Source organism: Engystomops pustulosus, chromosome 9 (assembly GCF_040894005.1).
Source record: "Engystomops pustulosus chromosome 9, aEngPut4.maternal, whole genome shotgun sequence".
In the NCBI taxonomy this organism is placed as follows: Eukaryota; Metazoa; Chordata; class Amphibia; order Anura; family Leptodactylidae; genus Engystomops; species Engystomops pustulosus.
Window position 1 is genome coordinate 110402132 of NC_092419.1, and position 24434 is coordinate 110426565.

A 24434-nucleotide genomic window follows, 5' to 3' on the forward strand; every position below is an offset into this window, starting at 1 on the left:
GTGTCCTCCCTCTCTTCTTACATGGGACTGCAGGCAGTGTACTGTGTATGTAGTGTCCTCCCTCTGCTCTTACATGGGGCTGCAGGCGGTGTACTGTGTATGTAGCGTCCTCCTTCTCTTCTTACATGGGACTGCAGGCAGTGTACTGTGTATGTAGCGTCTTTTTTCTCTTCTTACATGGGACTGCAGGCGGTGTACTGTGTATGTAGCGTCCTCCTTCTCTTCTTACATGGGACTGCAGGCAGTGTACTGTGTATGTAGCGTCCTCCTTCTCTTCTTGCATGGGACTGCAGGCGGTGTACTGTGTATGTAGCGTCCTCCTTCTCTTCTTACATGGGACTGCAGGCGGTGTACTGTGTATGTAGCGTCCTCCTTCTCTTCTTACATGGGACTGCAGGCGGTGTACTGTGTATGTAGCGTCCTCCTTCTCTTCTTGCATGGGACTGCAGGCGGTGTACTGTGTATGTAGCGTCCTCCTTCTCTTCTTACATGGGACTGCAGGCGGTGTACTGTGTATGTAGCGTCCTCCTTCTCTTCTTACATGGGACTGCAGGCGGTGTACTGTGTATGTAGCGTCCTCCTTCTCTTCTTACATGGGACTGCAGGCGGTGTACTGTGTATGTAGCGTCCTCCTTCTCTTCTTACATGGGACTGCAGGCGGTGTGTCCTGTCGCTGTCATCTCCTGCGCTGCTCAGTGCTGCCCTCGGCCGGTGAGAGCCGCAGTGTGTGTACGGAGCCCGGGCTGTGCGGATGGAGGAGCCGTCTCTCCGGTTGTGGCTGCTGTGAGGTAGGTCCCGCCATGTGCCGTAGTGTTGGATGAGGCGCCCCCGGTACGTGCACCCCCGGCACCTGCCTCCCCCCGGGTGTCCCCCTCCTCCCGCCCGCACATCCCAGGAGCCGGGGAATCCGCTGACACTGCGGGGATTACCGGAACTTCACCGGCGCGCAGCCCGGAGCGGGGCAGGAGCCGAGGACCCGGGGGGTGACAGGAGGACCCGGGGGGTGACAGGAGGACCCGGGGGATGACAGGAGGACCCGGGGGGAGGACAGGAGGACCGGGGAGGATGACAGGAGGACCGGGGGGGTGACAGGAGGACCCGGGGGGATGACAGGAGGACCCGAGGACCGGGGGGGAGGACAGGAGGACCGGGGGGATGACAGGAGGACCCGAGGACCGGGGAGGAGGACAGGAGGACCCGGGGGGTGACAGGAGGACCCGAGGACCGGGGAGGAGGACCGGGGGGATGACAGGAGGACCCGAGGACCGGGGGGAGGACAGGAGGACCCGAGGACCGGGGGATGACAGGCGGACCGGGAGGATGACAGGAGGACCCGAGGATCGGGGAGGAGGACCGGGGGGTGACAGGAGGACCCGAGGACCGGGGAGAAGGACAGGAGGACCGGGGGGATGACAGGAGGACCGGAGGACCGGGGGGATGACAGGAGGACCCGAGGACCGGGGAGGAGGACAGGAGGACCGGGGGGATGACAGGAGGACCTGGGGGGATGACAGGAGGACCCCAGGTCTGGGAAGGATGACAGGAGGACCCAAGGACCTGGGGGATGTCAGGGGGACAGGAGGACCCTAGGACCTGGGAGATGACAGGAGGACCCGAGAACCGTGGAATGACAGGAGGACCCAGGGGACATGAAGACAGGAGGACCAAGGGAATGACAGGAGGGACAAGGGAAGACCTGAAGATCGGAGGGGATGACAAGAGGACCGGGGATCACCGGAGGATTTTGGGACAGAGACCGGGGGACAAGGGAAGAAAGACGGAAACAGGATGGGAACAGTGAGATCTCAGGGGGATAACAGAGGAGACGGAGATCAGGGGGGCAGAGGGCGAGGGGTGACAGGGCGGCAGTATAAAGGTAACAGCCCACAGAGACCAGAGGGAAGGGGGGTCACAGGGACCCCAATATTAGGACCACCTCTGGGGACTGAGAATCAGGAGTGGGTCCACTCTGCACAGTCCTACCCAAAACTAGACCCCCACCAGACACGGCAAGAGAACTGAGGTTATACTGCCGGGAGCCATGTATGGGGGGGTGATCATATATCTATCTCTCCCCCGCGTCTCTCCGCTGTGCGCGGTGTAGTGGCGGTGCCCTCGCTGCTGGTGCCCGCTGTCTGCTGACGCTTTACTCATTTCTATTGATTACGAGATGTCAAGTGCTGGTGACGGTGCTGCCCGCAGACTGCAGAGCCGTGAGACCTGGCCATGATGTAGCAGAGCTGGGGGAGACCTGGCCATGATGTAGCAGAGCTGGGGGAGACCTGGCCATGATGTAGCAGAGCTGGGGGAGACCTGGCCATGATGTAGCAGAGCTGGGGGAGACCTGGCCATGATGTAGCAGAGCTGGGGGAGACCTGGCCATGATGTAGCAGAGCTGGGGGAGACCTGGCCATGATGTAGCAGAGCCGAGAGACCTGGCCATGATGTAGCAGAGCTGGGGGAGACCTGGCCATGATGTAGCAGAGCTGGGGGAGACCTGGCCATGATGTAGCAGAGCTGGGGGAGACCTGGCCATGATGTAGCATAGCTGGGGGAGACCTGGCCATGATGTAGCAGAGCTGGGGGAGACCTGGCCATGATGTAGCAGAGCTGGGGGAGACCTGGCCATGATGTAGCAGAGCTGGGGGAGACCTGGCCATGATGTAGCAGAGCTGGGGGAGACCTGGCCATGATGTAGCAGAGCTGGGGGAGACCTGGCCATGATGTAGCAGAGCTGGGGGAGACCTGGCCATGATGTAGCAGAGCCGAGAGACCTGGCCATGATGTAGCAGAGCCGAGAGACCTGGCCATGATGTAGCAGAGCCGAGAGAGACCTGGCCATGATGTAGCAGAGCCGAGAGACCTGGCCATGATGTAGCAGAGCCGAGAGACCTGGCCATGATGTAGCAGAGCCGAGAGAGACCTGGCCATGATGTAGCAGAGCCGAGAGAGACCTGGCCATGATGTAGCAGAGCCGAGAGAGACCTGGCCATGATGTAGCAGAGCCGAGAGAGACCTGGCCATGATGTAGCAGAGCCGAGAGAGACCTGGCCATGATGTAGCAGAGCCGAGAGAGACCTGGCCATGATGTAGCAGAGCCGAGAGAGACCTGGCCATGATGTAGCAGAGCCGAGAGAGACCTGGCCATGATGTAGCAGAGCCGAGAGAGACCTGGCCATGATGTAGCAGAGCCGAGAGAGACCTGGCCATGATGTAGCAGAGCCGAGAGAGACCTGGCCATGATGTAGCAGAGCCGAGAGAGACCTGGCCATGATGTAGCAGGGCCGAGAGAGACCTGGCCATGATGTAGCAGGGCCGAGAGAGACCTGGCCATGATGTAGCAGGGCCGAGAGAGACCTGGCCATGATGTAGCAGGGCCGAGAGAGACCTGGCCATGATGTAGCAGAGCCGAGAGACCTGGCCGTGATGTAGCAGAGCCGAGAGAGACCTGGTTGTGATGTAGCAGAGCCGAGAGAGACCTGGCCGTGATGTAGCAGAGCTGAGGCTGTGACGGTGTATGTTGGTGAGCAAACTCAGCGCTGCTACATCTAAGGTATTGAACTGTTACTAGTTGATACTACTATGTATCTAGTGCGTCATGTTTGTTGTATGATCTTTAACCCTTTAGCAGACAATGAGAGTTATGGTGATTAATGACGATTCTCTCTCTCTACTCTACAGCCGAACATGGGAAGCGACCGGTGGAAAAACATTGGAGGCTCCTCACAAGTGGAGGACACCGTCCAGGAGAAGTCACAGGTACAAGCACAATGTAGTGTTACATAGGACTGCAGGACACATCTACTACATGATCTGTACTCAGAGATATCACTGTGTTATCTGTGGTGTTACATAGGACTGCAGGACACATCTACTACATGATCTGTACTCAGAGATATCACTGTGTTATCTGTGGTGTTACATAGGACTGCAGGTGACATCTACTACATGATCTGTACTCAGAGATATCACTGTGTTATCTGTGATGTTACATAGGACTGCAGACACATCTACTACATGATCTGTACTCAGAGATATCACTGTGTTATCTGTGGTGTTACATAGGACTGCAGGACACATCTACTACATGATCTGTACTCAGAGAGATATCACTGTGTTATCTGTGGTGTTACATAGGACTGCAGGTGACATCTACTACATGATCTGTACTCAGAGATATCACTGTGTTATCTGTGGTGTTACATAGGACTGCAGGACACATCTACTACATGATCTGTACTCAGAGAGATATCACTGTGTTATCTGTGGTGTTACATAGGACTGCAGGTGACATCTACTACATGATCTGTACTCAGAGATATCACTGTGTTATCTGTGATGTTACATAGGACTGCAGACACATCTACTACATGATCTGTACTCAGAGATATCACTGTGTTATCTGTGGTGTTACATGGGACTGCAGGACACATCTACTACATGATCTGTACTCAGAGATATCACCGTGTTATCTGTGGTGTTAGATAGGACTGCAGGGCACATCTACTACATGATCTGTACTCAGAGATATCACTGTGTTATCTGTGGTGTTACATAGGACTGCAGGTCACATCTACTACATGATCTGTACTCAGAGATATCACTGTGTTATCTGTGGTGTTACATGGGACTGCAGGACACATCTACTACATGATCTGTACTCAGAGATATCACTGTGTTATCTGTGGTGTTACATAGGACTGCAGGACACATCTACTACATGATCTGTACTCAGAGATATCACCGTGTTATCTGTGGTGTTACATAGGACTGCAGGACACATCTACTACATGATCTGTACTCAGAGATATCACTGTGTTATCTGTGGTGTTACATAGGACTGCAGGGCACATCCACTACATGATCTGTACTCAGAGATATCACTGTGTTATCTGTGGTGTTACATAGGACTGCAGGTCACATCTACTACATGATCTGTACTCAGAGATATCACTGTGTTATCTGTGGTGTTACATAGGACTGCAGGACACATCTACTACATGATCTGTACTCAGAGATATCACTGTGTTATCTGTGGTGTTACATAGGACTGCAGGACACATCTACTACATGATCTGTACTCAGAGATATCACTGTGTTATCTGTAGTGTTACATAGGACTGCAGGACACATCTACTACATGATCTGTACTCAGAGATATCACTGTGTTATCTGTGGTGTTACATAGGACTGCAGGATACATCTACTACATGATCTGTACTCAGAGATATCACTGTGTTATCTGTGGTGTTACATAGGACTGCAGTACACATCTACTACATGATCTGTACTCAGAGATATCACTGTGTTATCTGTGGTGTTACATAGGACTGCAGGACACTACTACATGATCTGTACTCAGAGATATCACTGTGTTATCTGTGGTGTTACATAGGACTGCAGGTCACATCTACTACATGATCTGTACTCAGAGATATCACTGTGTTATCTGTGGTGTTACATGGGACTGCAGGACACATCTACTACATGATCTGTACTCAGAGATATCACTGTGTTATCTGTGGTGTTACATAGGACTGCAGGACACATCTACTACATGATCTGTACTCAGAGATATCACTGTGTTATCTGTGCTGTTACATAGGACTGCAGGACACATCTACTACATGATCTGTACTCAGAGAGATATCACTGTGTTATCTGTGGTGTTACATAGGACTGCAGGACACATCTACTACATGATCTGTACTCAGAGATATCACTGTGTTATCTGTGCTGTTACATAGGACTGCAGGACACATCTACTACATGATCTGTACTCAGAGATATCACTGTGTTATCTGTAGTGTTACATAGGACTGCAGGACACATCTACTACATGATCTGTACTCAGAGATATCACCGTGTTATCTGTGGTGTTAGATAGGACTGCAGACACATCTACTACATGATCTGTACTCAGAGATATCACTGTGTTATCTGTGGTGTTACATAGGACTGCAGGTCACATCTACTACATGATCTGTACTCAGAGATATCACTGTGTTATCTGTGGTGTTACATAGGACTGCAGGACACATCTACTACATGATCTGTACTCAGAGATATCACTGTGTTATCTGTGGTGTTACATAGGACTGCAGGACACATCTACTACATGATCTGTACTCAGAGATATCACTGTGTTATCTGTAGTGTTACATAGGACTGCAGGACACATCTACTACATGATCTGTACTCAGAGATATCACTGTGTTATCTGTGGTGTTACATAGGACTGCAGGACACATCCACTACATGATCTGTACTCAGAGATATCACTGTGTTATCTGTGGTGTTACATAGGACTGCAGGACACATCTACTACATGATCTGTACTCAGAGATATCACTGTGTTATCTGTGGTGTTACATAGGACTGCAGGACACATCTACTACATGATCTGTACTCAGAGATATCACTGTGTTATCTGTGGTGTTACATAGGACTGCAGGACACATCTACTACATGATCTGTACTCAGAGATATCACTGTGTTATCTGTGGTGTTACATAGGACTGCAGGTCACATCTACTACATGATCTGTACTCAGAGATATCACTGTGTTATCTGTGGTGTTACATAGGACTGCAGGACACATCTACTACGTGATCTGTACTCAGAGATATCACTGTGTTATCTGTGGTGTTACATGGGACTGCAGGACACATCTACTACATGATCTGTACTCAGAGATATCACTGTGTTATCTGTGGTGTTACATAGGACTGCAGGACACATCTACTACATGATCTGTACTCAGAGATATCACTGTGTTATCTGTGGTGTTACATAGGACTGCAGGACACATCTACTACATGATCTGTACTCAGAGATATCACTGTGTTATCTGTGGTGTTACATAGGACTGCAGGATACATCTACTACATGATCTGTACTCAGAGATATCACTGTGTTATCTGTGGTGTTACATGGGACTGCAGGACACATCTACTACATGACCTGTACTCAGAGAGATATCACTGTGTTATCTGTGGTGTTACATAGGACTGCAGGACACATCTACTACATGATCTGTACTCAGAGATATCACTGTGTTATCTGTGGTGTTACATAGGACTGCAGGACACATCTATTACATGATCTGTACTCAGAGATATCACCGTGTTATCTGTGGTGTTACATAGGACTGCAGGACACATCTACTACATGATCTGTACTCAGAGATATCACTGTGTTATCTGTGGTGTTACATGGGACTGCAGGACACATCTACTACATGATCTGTACTCAGAGATATCACTGTGTTATCTGTGGTGTTACATAGGACTGCAGGACACATCTACTACATGATCTGTACTCAGAGAGATATCACCGTGTTATCTGTGGTGTTACATAGGACTGCAGGACACATCTACTACATGATCTGTACTCAGGGAGATATCACTGTGTTATCTGTGGTGTTACATAGGACTGCAGGACACATCTACTACATGATCTGTACTCAGAGATATCACTGTGTTATCTGTGGTGTTACATAGGACTGCAGGTGACATCTACTACATGATCTGTACTCAGAGATATCACTGTGTTATCTGTGGTGTTACATGGGACTGCAGGACACATCTACTACATGATCTGTACTCAGAGATATCACTGTGTTATCTGTGGTGTTACATAGGACTGCAGGTCACATCTACTACATGATCTGTACTCAGAGATATCACTGTGTTATCTGTGGTGTTACATAGGACTGCAGGACACATCTACTACATGATCTGTACTCAGAGATATCACTGTGTTATCTGTGCTGTTACATAGGACTGCAGGACACATCTACTACATGATCTGTACTCAGAGATATCACTGTGTTATCTGTGGTGTTACATAGGACTGCAGGTCACATCTACTACATGATCTGTACTCAGAGAGATATCACTGTGTTATCTGTGGTGTTACATAGGACTGCAGGACACATCTACTACATGATCTGTACTCAGAGAGATATCACTGTGTTATCTGTGGTGTTACATAGGACTGCAGGACACATCTACTACATGATCTGTACTCAGAGAGATATCACCGTGTTATCTGTGGTGTTACATAGGACTGCAGGTCACATCTACTACATGATCTGTACTCAGAGAGATATCACTGTGTTATCTGTGGTGTTACATGGGACTGCAGGTCACATCTACTACATGATCTGTACTCAGAGATATCACTGTGTTATCTGTGGTGTTACATAGGACTGCAGGACACCTCTACTACATGATCTGTACTCAGAGATATCACTGTGTTATCTGTGGTGTTACATAGGACTGCAGGACACATCTACTACATGATCTGTACTCAGAGATATCACTGTGTTATCTATGGTGTTACATAGGACTGCAGGTCACATCTACTACATGATCTGTACTCAGAGATATCACCGTGTTATCTGTGGTGTTACATAGGACTGCAGGACACATCTACTACATGATCTGTACTCAGAGATATCACCGTGTTATCTGTGGTGTTACATAGGACTGCAGGACACATCTACTACATGATCTGTACTCAGGGAGATATCACTGTGTTATCTGTGGTGTTACATAGGACTGCAGGACACATCTACTACATGATCTGTACTCAGAGATATCACTGTGTTATCTGTGGTGTTACATAGGACTGCAGGTGACATCTACTACATGATCTGTACTCAGAGATATCACTGTGTTATCTGTGGTGTTACATGGGACTGCAGGACACATCTACTACATGATCTGTACTCAGAGATATCACTGTGTTATCTGTGGTGTTACATAGGACTGCAGGTCACATCTACTACATGATCTGTACTCAGAGAGATATCACTGTGTTATCTGTGGTGTTACATAGGACTGCAGGACACATCTACTACATGATCTGTACTCAGAGATATCACTGTGTTATCTGTGGTGTTACATAGGACTGCAGGACACATCTACTACATGATCTGTACTCAGAGATATCACTGTGTTATCTGTGCTGTTACATGGGACTGCAGGACACATCTACTACATGACCTGTACTCAGAGATATCACTGTGTTATCTGTGGTGTTACATGGGACTGCAGGACACATCTACTACATGATCTGTACTCAGAGATATCACTGTGTTATCTGTGGTGTTACATAGGACTGCAGGACACATCTACTACATGATCTGTACTCAGAGATATCACTGTGTTATGTGTGCTGTTACATAGGACTGCAGGACACATCTACTACATGATCTGTACTCAGAGATATCACTGTGTTATCTGTGGTGTTACATAGGACTGCAGGACACATCTACTACATGATCTGTACTCAGAGATATCACTGTGTTATCTGTGGTGTTACATAGGACTGCAGGACACATCTACTACATGATCTGTACTCAGAGATATCACTGTGTTATCTGTGCTGTTACATAGGACTGCAGGACACATCTACTACATGACCTGTACTCAGAGAGATATCACTGTGTTATCTGTGGTGTTACATAGGACTGCAGGACACATCTACTACATGATCTGTACTCGGAGATATCACTGTGTTATCTGTGGTGTTACATAGGACTGCAGGACACATCTACTACATGATCTGTACTCAGAGATATCACTGTGTTATCTGTGGTGTTACATAGGACTGCAGGACACATCTACTACATGATCTGTACTCAGAGATATCACTGTGTTATCTGTGGTGTTACATAGGACTGCAGGACACATCTACTACATGATCTGTACTCAGAGATATCACTGTGTTATCTGTGGTGTTACATAGGACTGCAGGACACATCTACTACATGATCTGTACTCAGAGATATCACTGTGTTATCTGTGGTGTTACATAGGACTGCAGGACACATCTACTACATGATCTGTACTCAGAGATATCACTGTGTTATCTGTGGTGTTACATGGGACTGCAGTTGTGGCTCAGCACATGACATGTATGTTGTGGTACCTGAAGGGTTAAGCCGGCACTTGCTGGAGATGATTGGCAGCCGCCATGTTTGTACATCGCACAGACCTATTAATAATCACCGTTTCTCATAAATCAAGATTCAAAGAACAGGAAAAAGAGACCCCACACACTGCGAGCGACATGAAGCCCCCAATAGTAGCCGTACCCCATTATATGGACAGATGTGTTCCCTGTTCCCTTATATCCCCCCACCACCACCTGGAGTTATGGGGGGGAGTCCTCCACCTGCAGACCCCTCTATATCTCTTATGCCGGTATCACCCCTCCCCTATATCCATATATGCAATCATAGACCCCCATTGCCCCCATATACATCTCACCTGTATAGACACCCCCCCCTCCTATATAGACATATACACTGTAGATCCTACGCCCCCGGTTTGTTACCTGTTACATGGGACCCTCAGAGCCCTCCAGTACAGAGCGGGGGTCTGCAGGTTCTGATGTGTAATAACCCGTCCTGGTTATATACATTGTGAGCTCATAGGGGGCGCCACCACGTCGGCTCCTGTTCTGTAGATTTTCTAGATCTGACCGTGTGATATCCCGCCACGTGTCCACCAATATCTATAATACTGATTAATATTCATGAGGCTGATTAATATTTATATGGAAAATATTCCTGTAGTAAATGGGCGGATTGTAGTTATGTGTTCAAGGACTGAGCTGCACAGGTGCCATGTAATGGTCCAATAACAGGGTCCAGGTGCTACCACTAGGGAGCGCTGTGCATGGTCCAGGTGCTACCACTAGGGAGCGCTGTGCAGGGTCCAGGTGCTACCACTAGGGAGCCCTGTGCAGGGTCCAGGTGCTACCACTAGGGAGGGCTGTGCAGGGTCCAGGTGCTACCACTAGGGAGCGCTGTGCAGGGTCCAGGTGCTACCACTAGGGAGCGCTGTGCAGAGGGTCCAGGTGCTACCACTAGGGAGCGCTGTGCAGAGGGTCCAGGTGCTACCACTAGGGAGCGCTGTGCAGAGGGTCCAGGTGCTACCACTAGGGAGCGCTGTGCAGAGGGTCCAGGTGCTACCACTAGGGAGCGCTGTGCAGAGGGTCCAGGTGCTACCACTAGGGAGCGCTGTGCAGAGGGTCCAGGTGCTACCACTAGGGAGCGCTGTGCAGAGGGTCCAGGTGCTACCACTAGGGAGCGCTGTGCAGAGGGTCCAGGTGCTACCACTAGGGAGCGCTGTGCAGAGGGTCCAGGTACTACCACTAGGGAGCGCTGTGCAGAGGGTCCAGGTGCTACCACTAGGGAGCGCTGTGCAGAGGGTCCAGGTGCTACCACTAGGGAGCGCTGTGCAGGGTCCAGGTGCTACCACTAGGGAGGGCTGTGCAGGGTCCAGGTGCTACCACTAGGGAGCGCTGTGCAGAGGGTCCAGGTGCTACCACTAGGGAGCGCTGTGCAGAGGGTCCAGGTGCTACCACTAGGGAGCGCTGTGCAGAGGGTCCAGGTGCTACCACTAGGGAGCGCTGTGCAGAGGGTCCAGGTGCTACCACTAGGGAGCGCTGTGCAGAGGGTCCAGGTGCTACCACTAGGGAGCGCTGTGCAGGGTCCAGGTGCTACCACTAGGGAGCGCTGTGCAGAGGGTCCAGGTGCTACCACTAGGGAGCGCTGTGCAGAGGGTCCAGGTGCTACCACTAGGGAGCGCTGTGCAGAGGGTCCAGGTGCTACCACTAGGGAGGGCTGTGCAGGGTCCAGGTGCTACCACTAGGGAGCGCTGTGCAGGGTCCAGGTGCTACCACTAGGGAGCGCTGTGCAGGGTCCAGGTGCTACCACTAGGGAGGGCTGTGCAGGGTCCAGGTGCTACCACTAGGGAGCGCTGTGCAGGGTCCAGGTACTACCACTAGGGAGCGCTGTGCAGAGGGTCCAGGTGCTACCACTAGGGAGCGCTGTGCAGAGGGTCCAGGTGCTACCACTAGGGATCGCTGTGCAGAGGGTCCAGGTGCTACCACTAGGGAGCGCTGTGCAGAGGGTCCAGGTGCTACCACTAGGGAGCGCTGTGCAGGGTCTAGGTGCTACCACTAGGGAGCGCTGTGCAGAGGGTCCAGGTGCTACCACTAGGGAGCGCTGTGCAGAGGGTCCAGGTGCTACCACTAGGGAGCGCTGTGCAGAGGGTCCAGGTGCTACCACTAGGGAGCGCTGTGCAGGGTCCAGGTGCTACCACTAGGGAGCGCTGTGCATAGAGTCCAGGTGCTACCACTAGGGAGCGCTGTGCAGAGGGTCCAGGTGCTACCACTAGGGAGCGCTGTGCAGGGTCCAGGCGCTACCACTAGGGAGCGCTGTGCAGAGGGTCCAGGTGCTACCACTAGGAAGCGCTGTGCAGAGGGTCCAGGTGCTACAACTAGGGAGCGCTGTGCAGAGGGTCCAGGTGCTACCACTAGGAAGCGCTGTGCAGAGGGTCCAGGTGCTACCACTAGGGAGCGCTGTGCAGAGTCCAGGTGCTACCACTAGGGAGCGCTGTGCAGGGTCCAGGCACTACCACTAGGGAGCGCTGTGCAGAGGGTCCAGGTGCTACCACTAGGGAGCGCTGTGCAGGGTCCAGGTGCTACCACTAGGGAGCCCTGTGCAGAGGGTCCAGGTGCTACCACTAGGGAGCCCTGTGCAGGGTCCAGGTGCTACCACTAGGGAGCGCTGTGCAGAGGGTCCAGGTGCTACCACTAGGGAGCGCTGTGCAGGGTCCAGGCGCTACCACTAGGGAACGCTGTGCATAGAGTCCAGGTGCTACCACTAGGGAGCGCTGTAGAGGGTCCAGGTGCTACCACTAGGGAGCGCTGTGCAGAGGGTCCAGGTGCTACCACTAGGGAGCGCTGTGCAGAGGGTCCAGGTGCTACCACTAGGGAGCGCTGTGCAGAGGGTCCAGGTGCTACCACTAGGGAGCGCTGTGCAGAGGGTCCAGGTGCTACCACTAGGGAGCGCTGTGCAGAGGGTCCAGGTGCTACCACTAGGGAGCGCTGTGCAGAGGGTCCAGGTGCTACCACTAGGGAGCGCTGTGCAGAGGGTCCAGGTGCTACCACTAGGGAGCGCTGTGCAGAGGGTCCAGGTGCTACCACTAGGGAGCGCTGTGCAGAGGGTCCAGGTGCTACCACTAGGGAGCGCTGTGCAGAGGGTCCAGGTGCTACCACTAGGGAGCGCTGTGCAGAGGGTCCAGGTGCTACCACTAGGGAGCGCTGTGCAGAGGGTCCAGGTGCTACCACTAGGGAGCGCTGTGCAGAGGGTCCAGGTGCTACCACTAGGGAGCGCTGTGCAGAGGGTCCAGGTGCTACCACTAGGGAGCGCTGTGCAGAGGGTCCAGGTGCTACCACTAGGGAGCGCTGTGCAGAGGGTCCAGGTGCTACCACTAGGGAGCGCTGTGCAGAGGGTCCAGGTGCTACCACTAGGGAGCGCTGTGCAGAGGGTCCAGGTGCTACCACTAGGGAGCGCTGTGCAGAGGGTCCAGGTGCTACCACTAGGGAGCGCTGTGCAGAGGGTCCAGGTGCTACCACTAGGGAGCGCTGTGCAGAGGGTCCAGGTGCTACCACTAGGGAGCGCTGTGCAGAGGGTCCAGGTGCTACCACTAGGGAGCGCTGTGCAGAGGGTCCAGGTGCTACCACTAGGGAGCGCTGTGCAGAGGGTCCAGGTGCTACCACTAGGGAGCGCTGTGCAGAGGGTCCAGGTGCTACCACTAGGGAGCGCTGTGCAGAGGGTCCAGGTGCTACCACTAGGGAGCGCTGTGCAGAGGGTCCAGGTGCTACCACTAGGGAGCGCTGTGCAGAGGGTCCAGGTGCTACCACTAGGGAGCGCTGTGCAGAGGGTCCAGGTGCTACCACTAGGGAGCGCTGTGCAGAGGGTCCAGGTGCTACCACTAGGGAGCGCTGTGCAGAGGGTCCAGGTGCTACCACTAGGGAGCGCTGTGCAGAGGGTCCAGGTGCTACCACTAGGGAGCGCTGTGCAGAGGGTCCAGGTGCTACCACTAGGGAGCGCTGTGCAGAGGGTCCAGGTGCTACCACTAGGGAGCGCTGTGCAGAGGGTCCAGGTGCTACCACTAGGGAGCGCTGTGCAGAGGGTCCAGGTGCTACCACTAGGGAGCGCTGTGCAGAGGGTCCAGGTGCTACCACTAGGGAGCGCTGTGCAGAGGGTCCAGGTGCTACCACTAGGGAGCGCTGTGCAGAGGGTCCAGGTGCTACCACTAGGGAGCGCTGTGCAGAGGGTCCAGGTGCTACCACTAGGGAGCGCTGTGCAGAGGGTCCAGGTGCTACCACTAGGGAGCGCTGTGCAGAGGGTCCAGGTGCTACCACTAGGGAGCGCTGTGCAGAGGGTCCAGGTGCTACCACTAGGGAGCGCTGTGCAGAGGGTCCAGGTGCTACCACTAGGGAGCGCTGTGCAGAGGGTCCAGGTGCTACCACTAGGGAGCGCTGTGCAGAGGGTCCAGGTGCTACCACTAGGGAGCGCTGTGCAGAGGGTCCAGGTGCTACCACTAGGGAGCGCTGTGCAGAGGGTCCAGGTGCTACCACTAGGGAGGGCTGTGCAGAGGGTCCAGGTGCTACCACTAGGGAGCGCTGTGCAGAGGGTCCAGGTGCTACCACTAGGGAGCGCTGTGCAGAGGGTCCAGGTGCTACCACTAGGGAGCGCTGTGCAGAGGGTCCAGGTGCTACCACTAGGGAGCGCTGTGCAGAGGGTCCAGGTGCTACCACTAGGGAGCGCTGTGCAGAGGGTCCAGGTGCTACCACTAGGGAGCGCTGTGCAGAGGGTCCAGGTGCTACCACTAGGGAGCGCTGTGCAGAGGGTCCAGGTGCTACCACTAGGGAGCGCTGTGCAGAGGGTCCAGGTGCTACCACTAGGGAGCGCTGTGCAGAGGGTCCAGGTGCTACCACTAGGGAGCGCTGTGCAGAGGGTCCAGGTGCTACCACTAGGGAGGGCTGTGCAGAGGGTCCAGGTGCTACCACTAGGGAGCGCTGTGCAGAGGGTCCAGGTGCTACCACTAGGGAGCGCTGTGCAGAGGGTCCAGGTGCTACCACTAGGGAGCGCTGTGCAGAGGGTCCAGGTGCTACCACTAGGGAGCGCTGTGCAGAGGGTCCAGGTGCTACCACTAGGGAGCGCTGTGCAGAGGGTCCAGGTGCTACCACTAGGGAGCGCTGTGCAGAGGGTCCAGGTGCTACCACTAGGGAGCGCTGTGCAGAGGGTCCAGGTGCTACCACTAGGGAGGGCTGTGCAGAGGGTCCAGGTGCTACCACTAGGGAGCGCTGTGCAGAGGGTCCAGGTGCTACCACTAGGGAGCGCTGTGCAGAGGGTCCAGGTGCTACCACTAGGGAGCGCTGTGCAGAGGGTCCAGGTGCTACCACTAGGGAGCGCTGTGCAGAGGGTCCAGGTGCTACCACTAGGGAGCGCTGTGCAGAGGGTCCAGGTGCTACCACTAGGGAGCGCTGTGCAGAGGGTCCAGGTGCTACCACTAGGGAGCGCTGTGCAGAGGGTCCAGGTGCTACCACTAGGGAGCGCTGTGCAGAGGGTCCAGGTGCTACCACTAGGGAGCGCTGTGCAGAGGGTCCAGGTGCTTGTGCCTAGTGGGGTCCGAAGGCAGAAGGTTCTAGATTCTTGCCTTGTGGTCGTTTTGAGTCTTTCCTGCTCAGTTCAGAAAGTTAGAGGTTCTGCAGATTTGTAAAGTTCTGCTAGTGCTGGGGATTGTAGAGGTCTATGAAGAGGGGAGGGGGACAGAAGAGACACAGGCAGAGGCTGCTGCTGCTGATAATAGGAGGCTTTTATCTCACCCCAAGTGCTTTACCCCATCAGTACAGGTCAGGACTTCTGTATAACGTCCTGTCTGATTCTCCTGATGCTTCTGAGTGATAGAGGAGAGGTATAGGCAGAGGCTGCTGGAGATAATAGGAGGCTTCTATCTCACCCCAAGTGCTTAATACCCATCAATACAGGACAGGACTTCCCTGTAATGAGCTATGTGACGCTTCTGAGTGAGCCGATCCTTTCTGTGTGTATTGTATGGGAGACCTCATAGTCCCTGGTGTCCAGGCACCAGCTCTGACATTACTGACAATAGAGACAGTGGGGGTCATTTACTAAGGGCCCGATTTGCTTTTTCCCGACGTGTTACCTGAATATTTCCGATTTGCACCGATTTCCCCTGAATTGCCCCGGGATTTTGGTGCACGTGATCGGATTGTGGCACATCGGCACTGGCATGCACGCGACGGAAATCGGGGGGCGTGGCCGAACGAAAACCCGACGGATTCGGAAAAACCGTCGCATTTAAAACAAAAAATATGGCGCGGAGCTTGCACTTACCTTCACTCAGCCCGGCTCGGTGAACTCCAGTGCGTTCCGGGGAACTTCAGCGCAGCAGCGGCACCTGGTGGACGTCGGAGGAACTACCTTAATAAATCCCGGCCGGACCCGAATCCAGCGCAGAGAACGCGCCGCTGGATCGCGAATGGACCGGGTAAGTAAATCTGCCCCAGTGTGACCACATTTATCAATAACAGTAAAGTGTGTACTATGTGCAGTGTCCTGTGTACTATGTGCAGTGTGTACTATGTGCAGTGTCCTGTGTACTATGTGCAGTGTGTACTATGTGCAGTGTGTACTATGTGCAGGGTCCTGTGTACTATGTGCAGGGTCCTGTGTACTATGTGCAGTGTGTACTATGTGCAGTGTGTACTATGTGCAGGGTCCTGTGTACTATGTGCAGGTTCCTGTGTACTATGTGCAGGGTCCTGTGTGCTATGTGCAGGGTCCTGTGTGCTATGTGCAGGGTCCTGTGTACTATGTGCAGGGTCCTGTGTACTATGTGCAGTGTCCTGTGTACTATGTGCAGTGTCCTGTGTACTATGTGCAGGGGTCCTGTGTACTATGTGCAGTGTCCTGTGTACTATGTGCAGGGTCCTGTGTACTATGTGCAGGGTGCTGTGTGCAGGGTCCTGTGTACTATGTGCAGGGTCCTGTGTACTATGTGCAGTGTCTTGTGTACTATGTGCAGTGTGTACTATGTGCAGTGTGTACTATGTGCAGTGTGTACTATGTGCAGGGTCCTGTGTACTATGTGCAGTGTGTACTATGTGCAGTGTGTACTATGTGCAGGGTCCTGTGTACTATGTGCAGGGTCCTGTGTACTATGTGCAGTGTCCTGTGTACTATGTGCAGTGTGTACTATGTGCAGTGTGTACTATGTGCAGTGTGTACTATGTGCAGGCTCCTGTGTACTATGTGCAGGCTCCTGTGTACTATGTGCAGTGTCCTGTGTACTATGTGCAGTGTGTACTATGTGCAGGGTCCTGTGTACTATGTGCAGTGTCCTGTGTACTATGTGCAGGGTCCTGTGTACTATGTGCAGTGTACTATGTGCAGGGTCCTGTGTACTATGTGCAGGGTCCTGTGTACTATGTGCAGGGTCCTGTGTACTATGTGCAGGGTCCTATGTACTATGTGCAGGGTCCTGTGTACTATGTGCAGGGGTCCTGTGTACTATGTGCAGGGGTCCTGTGTACTATGTGCAGGGGTCCTGTGTACTATGTGCAGGGGTCCTGTGTACTATGTGCAGGGGTCCTGTGTACTATGTGCAGGGTCCTGTGTACTATGTGCAGGGGTCCTGTATACTATGTGCAGTGTGTACTATGTGCAGGGTCCTGTGTACTATGTGCAGGGTCCTGTGTACTATGTGCAGGGGTCCTGTGTACTATGTGCAGGGTCCTGTGTACTATGTGCAGGTGTCCTGTGTACTATGTGCAGTGTCCTGTGTACTATGTGCAGTGTGTACTATGTGCAGGGTCCTGTGTACTATGTGCAGTGTGTACTATATGCAGTGTCCTGTATACTATGTGCAGGGGTCCTGTGTACTATGTGCAGTGCCCTGTGTACTATGTGCAGTGCCCTGTGTATTATGTGCAGTGTGTACTATGTGCAGTGCCCTGTGTACTATGTGCAGTGCCCTGTGTACTATGTGCAGTGCCCTGTGTACTATGTGCAGTGTGTACTATGTGCAGGGGTCCTGTGTACTATGTGCAGGGGTCCTGTGTACTATGTGCAGGGTGTCCTGTGTACTTTGTGCAGGGTGTCCTGTGTACTTTGTGCAGGGTGTCCTGTGTACTATGTGCAGGGTGTCCTGTGTACTATGTGCAGGGTGTCCTGTGTACTATGTGCAGGGTCCTGTGTACTATGTGCAGTGTGTACTATGTGCCGTGTGTACTATGTGCAGTGCCCTGTGTACTATGTGCAGGGGTCCTGTGTACTATGTGCAGGGGTCCTGTGTACTATGTGCAGGGGTCCTGTGTACTATGTGCAGGGGTCCTGTGTACTATGTGCAGTGTGTACTATGTGCAGGGGTCCTGTGTACTATGTGCAGTGTGTACTATGTGCAGGGTCCTGTGTACTATGTGCAGGGTCCTGTGTACTATGTGCAGGGGTCCTGTGTACTATGTGCAGGGGTCCTGTGTACTATGTGCAGGGGTCCTGTGTACTATGTGCAGGGGTCCTGTGTACTATGTGCAGGTGTCCTGTGTACTATGTGCAAGTGTCCTGTGTACTATGTGCAGGTGTCCTGTGTACTATGTGCAGGTGTCCTGTGTACTATGTGCAGTGTCCTGTGTACTATGTGCAGTGTGTACTATGTGCAGGGTCCTGTGTACTATGTGCAGTGTGTACTATATGCAGTGTCCTGTATACTATGTGCAGGGGTCCTGTGTACTATGTGCAGTGCCCTGTGTACTATGTGCAGTGCCCTGTGTACTATGTGCAGGGGTCCTGTGTACTATGTGCGGTGTCCTGTGTACTATGTGCAGGGTCCTGTGTACTATGTGCAGGGTCCTGTGTACTATGTGCAGGGTCCTGTGTACTATGTGCAGGGTCCTGTGTACTTTGTGCAGTGTGTACTATGTGCAGGCTCCAGTGTGCTATGTGCAGGGTCCTGTGTACTTTGTGCAGTGTGTACTATGTGCAGGCTCCAGTGTGCTATTTGCAGGGTCCTGTGTACTATGTGCAGGGTCCTGTGTGCTATGTGCAGGGTGTAGTATGTGCAGTGCCCTGTGTACTATGTGCAGGGTGTCCTGTGTACTATGTGTAGGGTCCTGTGTACTATGTGCAGGGTCCTGTGTACTATGTGCAGGGTCCTGTGTACTATGTGCAGTGTCCTGTGTACTATGTGCAGGGGTCCTGTGTACTATGTTCAGGTTCCTGTGTACTATGTGCAGTGTCCAGTGTACTATGTGCAGTGTCCAGTGTACTATGTGCAGGGGTCCTGTGTACTATGTGCAGGCTCCTGTGTTCTATGTGCAGTGTCCTGTGTACTATGTGCAGTGTGTACTATGTGCAGGGGTCCTGTGTACTATGTGCAGGGTCCTGTGTACTATGTGCAGGGGTCCTGTGTACTATGTGCAGGGGTCCTGTGTACTATGTTCAGGTTCCTGTGTACTATGTGCAGTGTCCAGTGTACTATGTGCAGTGTCCAGTGTACTATGTGCAGTGTCCAGTGTACTATGTGCAGGGGTCCTGTGTACTATGTGCAGGGGTCCTGTGTACTATGTGCAGGGGTCCTGTGTACTATGTGCAGTGTGTACTATGTGCAGGGTCCTGTGTACTATGTGCATGGTCCTGTGTACTATGTGCAGGGGTCCTGTGTACTATGTGCAGGTGTCCTGTGTACTATGTGCAGGTGTCCTGTGTACTATGTGCAGGTGTCCTGTGTACTATGTGCAGGTGTCCTGTGTACTATGTGCAGTGTCCTGTGTACTATGTGCAGTGTGTACTATATGCAGTGTCCTGTATACTATGTGCAGGGGTCCTGTGTACTATGTGCAGTGCCCTGTGTACTATGTGCAGTGCCCTGTGTACTATGTGCAGGTGTCCTGTGTACTATGTGCAGTGTCCTGTGTACTATGTGCAGTGTGTACTATATGCAGTGTCCTGTATACTATGTGCAGGGGTCCTGTGTACTATGTGCAGTGCCCTGTGTACTATGTGCAGTGCCCTGTGTATTATGTGCAGGTGTCCGGTGTACTATGTGCCGTGTGTACTATGTGCAGGGGTCCTGTGTACTATGTGCAGGGGTCCTGTGTACTATGTGCAGGGGTCCTGTGTACTATGTGCAGGGGTCCTGTGTACTATGTGCAGGGTCCTGTGTACTATGTGCAGGGTCCTGTGTACTATGTGCAGGGTCCTGTGTACTTTGTGCAGTGTGTACTATGTGCAGGCTCCAGTGTGCTATGTGCAGGGTCCTGTGTACTATGTGCAGGGTCCTGTGTACTTTGTGCAGTGTGTACTATGTGCAGGCTCCAGTGTGCTATTTGCAGGGTCCTGTGTACTATGTGCAGGGTCCTGTGTGCTATGTGCAGGGTGTACTATGTGCAGGGTCCTGTGTACTATGTGCAGTGCCCTGTGTACTATGTGCAGGGTGTCCTGTGTACTATGTGTAGGGTCCTGTGTACTATGTGCAGGGGTCCTGTGTACTATGTGCAGGGGTCCTGTGTACTATGTGCAGGGGTCCTGTGTACTATGTGCAGGGGTCCTGTGTACTATGTTCAGGTTCCTGTGTACTATGTGCAGTGTCCAGTGTACTATGTGCAGTGTCCAGTGTACTATGTGCAGTGTCCAGTGTACTATGTGCAGTGTCCAGTGTACTATGTGCAGGGTCCAGTGTACTATGTGCAGGGTCCAGTGTACTATGTGCAGGGTCCAGTGTACTATGTGCAGGGTCCTGTGTACTATGTGCAGTGTCCTGTGTACTATGTGCAGTGTTCTGTGTACTATGTGCAGTGTTCTGTGTACTATGTGCAGGGTCCTGTGTACTATGTGCAGTGTGTAGTATGTGCAGGGTCCTGTGTACTATGGGCAGTGTGTACTATGTGCAGGGTCCTGTGTACTATGTGCAGGGTCCTGTGTACTATGTGCAGTGTCCAGTGTACTATGTGCAGGGGTCCTGTGTACTATGTGCAGTGTGTACTATGTACAGGCTACTGTGTACTATGTGCAGGGTCATGTGTACTATGTGCAGGGTCATGTGTACTATGTGCAGGGTGTGTACTACGTGCAGGGTCCTGTGTACTATGTGCTTGGTCCTGTGTACTATGTGCAGGCTCCTGTGTACTATGTGCAGGTGTCCTGTGTACTATGTGTGGTGTGTACTATGTGCAGGGTCCTGTGTACTATGTGCAGGTGTCCTGTGTACTATGTGTGGTGTGTACTATGTGCAGGGTCCTGTGTACTATGTGCAGGGTCCTGTGTACTATGTGCAGGGTCCTGTGTACTATGTGTGGTGTGTACTATGTGCAGTGTCCTGTGTACTATGTGCAGTGTGTGTACTATGTGCAGTGTGTGTACTATGTGCAGTGTGTGTACTATGTGCAGTGTCCTGTGTACTATGTGCAGTGTGTGTACTATGTGCAGTGTCCTGTGTACTATGTGCAGTGTGTACTATGTGCAGTGTCCTGTGTACTATGTGCAGGGTCCTGTGTGCTATGTGCAGTGTGTACTATGTGCAGTGTCCAGTGTACTATGTGCAGTGTGTACTATGTGCAGTGTGTACTATGTGCAGGGTCCTGTGTACTATGTGCAGTGTGTACTATGTGCAGTGTCCTGTGTACTATGTGCAGTGTGTGTACTATGTGCAGTGTCCTGTGTACTATGTGCAGTGTGTGTACTATGTGCAGTGTCCTGTGTACTATGTGCAGTGTGTACTATGTGCAGTGTCCTGTGTACTATGTGCAGGGTCCTGTGTGCTATGTGCAGTGTGTACTATGTGCAGTGTGTACTATGTGCAGGGGTCCTGTGTACTATGTGCAGGGTCCTGTGTACTATGTGCAGGGGTCCTGTGTACTATGTTCAGGTTCCTGTGTACTATGTGCAGTGTCCAGTGTACTATGTGCAGTGTCCAGTGTACTATGTGCAGTGTCCAGTGTACTATGTGCAGTGTCCAGTGTACTATGTGCAGGGTCCAGTGTACTATGTGCAGGGTCCTGTGTACTATGTGCAGTGTGTACTATGTACAGGCTACTGTGTACTATGTGCAGGGTCATGTGTACTATGTGCAGGGTCATGTGTACTATGTGCAGGGTGTGTACTACGTGCAGGGTCCTGTGTACTATGTGCTTAGTCCTGTGTACTATGTGCAGGTGTCCTGTGTACTATGTGTGGTGTGTACTATGTGCAGGGTCCTGTGTACTATGTGCAGGTGTCCTGTGTACTATGTGTGGTGTGTACTATGTGCAGGGTCCTGTGTACTATGTGCAGGGTCCTGTGTACTATGTGCAGGGTCCTGTGTACTATGTGTGGTGTGTACTATGTGCAGTGTCCTGTGTACTATGTGCAGTGTGTGTACTATGTGCAGTGTGTGTACTATGTGCAGTGTGTGTACTATGTGCAGTGTCCTGTGTACTATGTGCAGTGTGTGTACTATGTGCAGTGTCCTGTGTACTATGGGCAGTGTGTACTATGTGCAGGGTCCTGTGTACTATGTGCAGGGTCCTGTGTACTATGTGCAGGGTCCAGTGTACTATGTGCAGTGTCCAGTGTACTATGTGCAGGGGTCCTGTGTACTATGTGCAGTGTGTACTATGTACAGGCTACTGTGTACTATGTGCAGGGTCATGTGTACTATGTGCAGGGTCATGTGTACTATGTGCAGGGTGTGTACTACGTGCAGGGTCCTGTGTACTATGTGCTTGGTCCTGTGTACTATGTGCAGGCTCCTGTGTACTATGTGCAGGTGTCCTGTGTACTATGTGTGGTGTGTACTATGTGCAGGGTCCTGTGTACTATGTGCAGGTGTCCTGTGTACTATGTGTGGTGTGTACTATGTGCAGGGTCCTGTGTACTATGTGCAGGGTCCTGTGTACTATGTGCAGGGTCCTGTGTACTATGTGTGGTGTGTACTATGTGCAGTGTCCTGTGTACTATGTGCAGTGTGTGTACTATGTGCAGTGTGTGTACTATGTGCAGTGTGTGTACTATGTGCAGTGTCCTGTGTACTATGTGCAGTGTGTGTACTATGTGCAGTGTCCTGTGTACTATGTGCAGTGTGTACTATGTGCAGTGTCCTGTGTACTATGTGCAGGGTCCTGTGTGCTATGTGCAGTGTGTACTATGTGCAGTGTCCAGTGTACTATGTGCAGTGTGTACTATGTGCAGTGTGTACTATGTGCAGGGTCCTGTGTACTATGTGCAGTGTGTACTATGTGCAGTGTCCTGTGTACTTTGTGCAGTGTGTGTACTATGTGCAGTGTCCTGTGTACTATGTGCAGTGTGTACTATGTGCAGTGTCCTGTGTACTATGTGCAGGGTCCTGTGTGCTATGTGCAGTGTGTACTATGTGCAGTGTCCAGTGTACTATGTGCAGTGTGTACTATGTGCAGTGTGTACTATGTGCAGGGGTCCTGTGTACTATGTGCAGGGGTCCTGTGTACTATGTGCAGGGGTCCTGTGTACTATGTTCAGGTTCCTGTGTACTATGTGCAGTGTCCAGTGTACTATGTGCAGTGTCCAGTGTACTATGTGCAGTGTCCAGTGTACTATGTGCAGTGTCCAGTGTACTATGTGCAGGGTCCAGTGTACTATGTGCAGGGTCCAGTGTACTATGTGCAGGGTCCTGTGTACTATGTGCAGTGTCCTGTGTACTATGTGCAGTGTTCTGTGTACTATGTGCAGTGTTCTGTGTACTATGTGCAGGGTCCTGTGTACTATGTGCAGTGTGTAGTATGTGCAGGGTCCTGTGTACTATGTGCAGGGTCCTGTGTACTATGGGCAGTGTGTACTATGTGCAGGGTCCTGTGTACTATGTGCAGGGTCCTGTGTACTATGTGCAGGGTCCTGTGTACTATGTGCAGGGTCCAGTGTACTATGTGCAGTGTCCAGTGTACTATGTGCAGGGGTCCTGTGTACTATGTGCAGTGTGTACTATGTACAGGCTACTGTGTACTATGTGCAGGGTCATGTGTACTATGTGCAGGGTCATGTGTACTATGTGCAGGGTGTGTACTACGTGCAGGGTCCTGTGTACTATGTGCTTGGTCCTGTGTACTATGTGCAGGTGTCCTGTGTACTATGTGTGGTGTGTACTATGTGCAGGGTCCTGTGTACTATGTGCAGGTGTCCTGTGTACTATGTGTGGTGTGTACTATGTGCAGGGTCCTGTGTACTATGTGCAGGGTCCTGTGTACTATGTGCAGGGTCCTGTGTACTATGTGTGGTGTGTACTATGTGCAGTGTCCTGTGTACTATGTGCAGTGTGTGTACTATGTGCAGTGTGTGTACTATGTGCAGTGTGTGTACTATGTGCAGTGTCCTGTGTACTATGTGCAGTGTGTGTACTATGTGCAGTGTCCTGTGTACTATGTGCAGTGTGTACTATGTGCAGTGTCCTGTGTACTATGTGCAGTGTCCTGTGTGCTATGTGCAGTGTGTACTATGTGCAGTGTCCAGTGTACTATGTGCAGTGTGTACTATGTGCAGGCTCCAGTGTGCTATTTGCAGGGTCCTGTGTACTATGTGCAGGGTCCTGTGTGCT

At 52.0% G+C, this 24434-nt stretch overlaps 1 protein-coding gene across 3 annotated transcripts in view; it reads left to right on the forward strand.

The window, feature by feature from the left end:
• Positions 1-708: 708 nt before the first annotated feature.
• Positions 709-24434, forward strand: part of FIBCD1 (fibrinogen C domain containing 1) — a 106829-nt gene continuing 83103 nt past the window's right edge. Inside the window, exons 1-2 of one of the 3 annotated variants that reach the window (XM_072125648.1) lie at positions 709-788; positions 3682-3759. In XM_072125648.1, the coding sequence (XP_071981749.1) occupies positions 3688-3759 (72 nt within the window). In that variant the 5' untranslated portion in view covers positions 709-788; positions 3682-3687. Of the gene's footprint in view, positions 789-3406; positions 3554-3681; positions 3760-24434 lie in introns of those variants that run through there. The other 2 variants (XM_072125646.1, XM_072125647.1) reach the window with 2 other exon arrangements.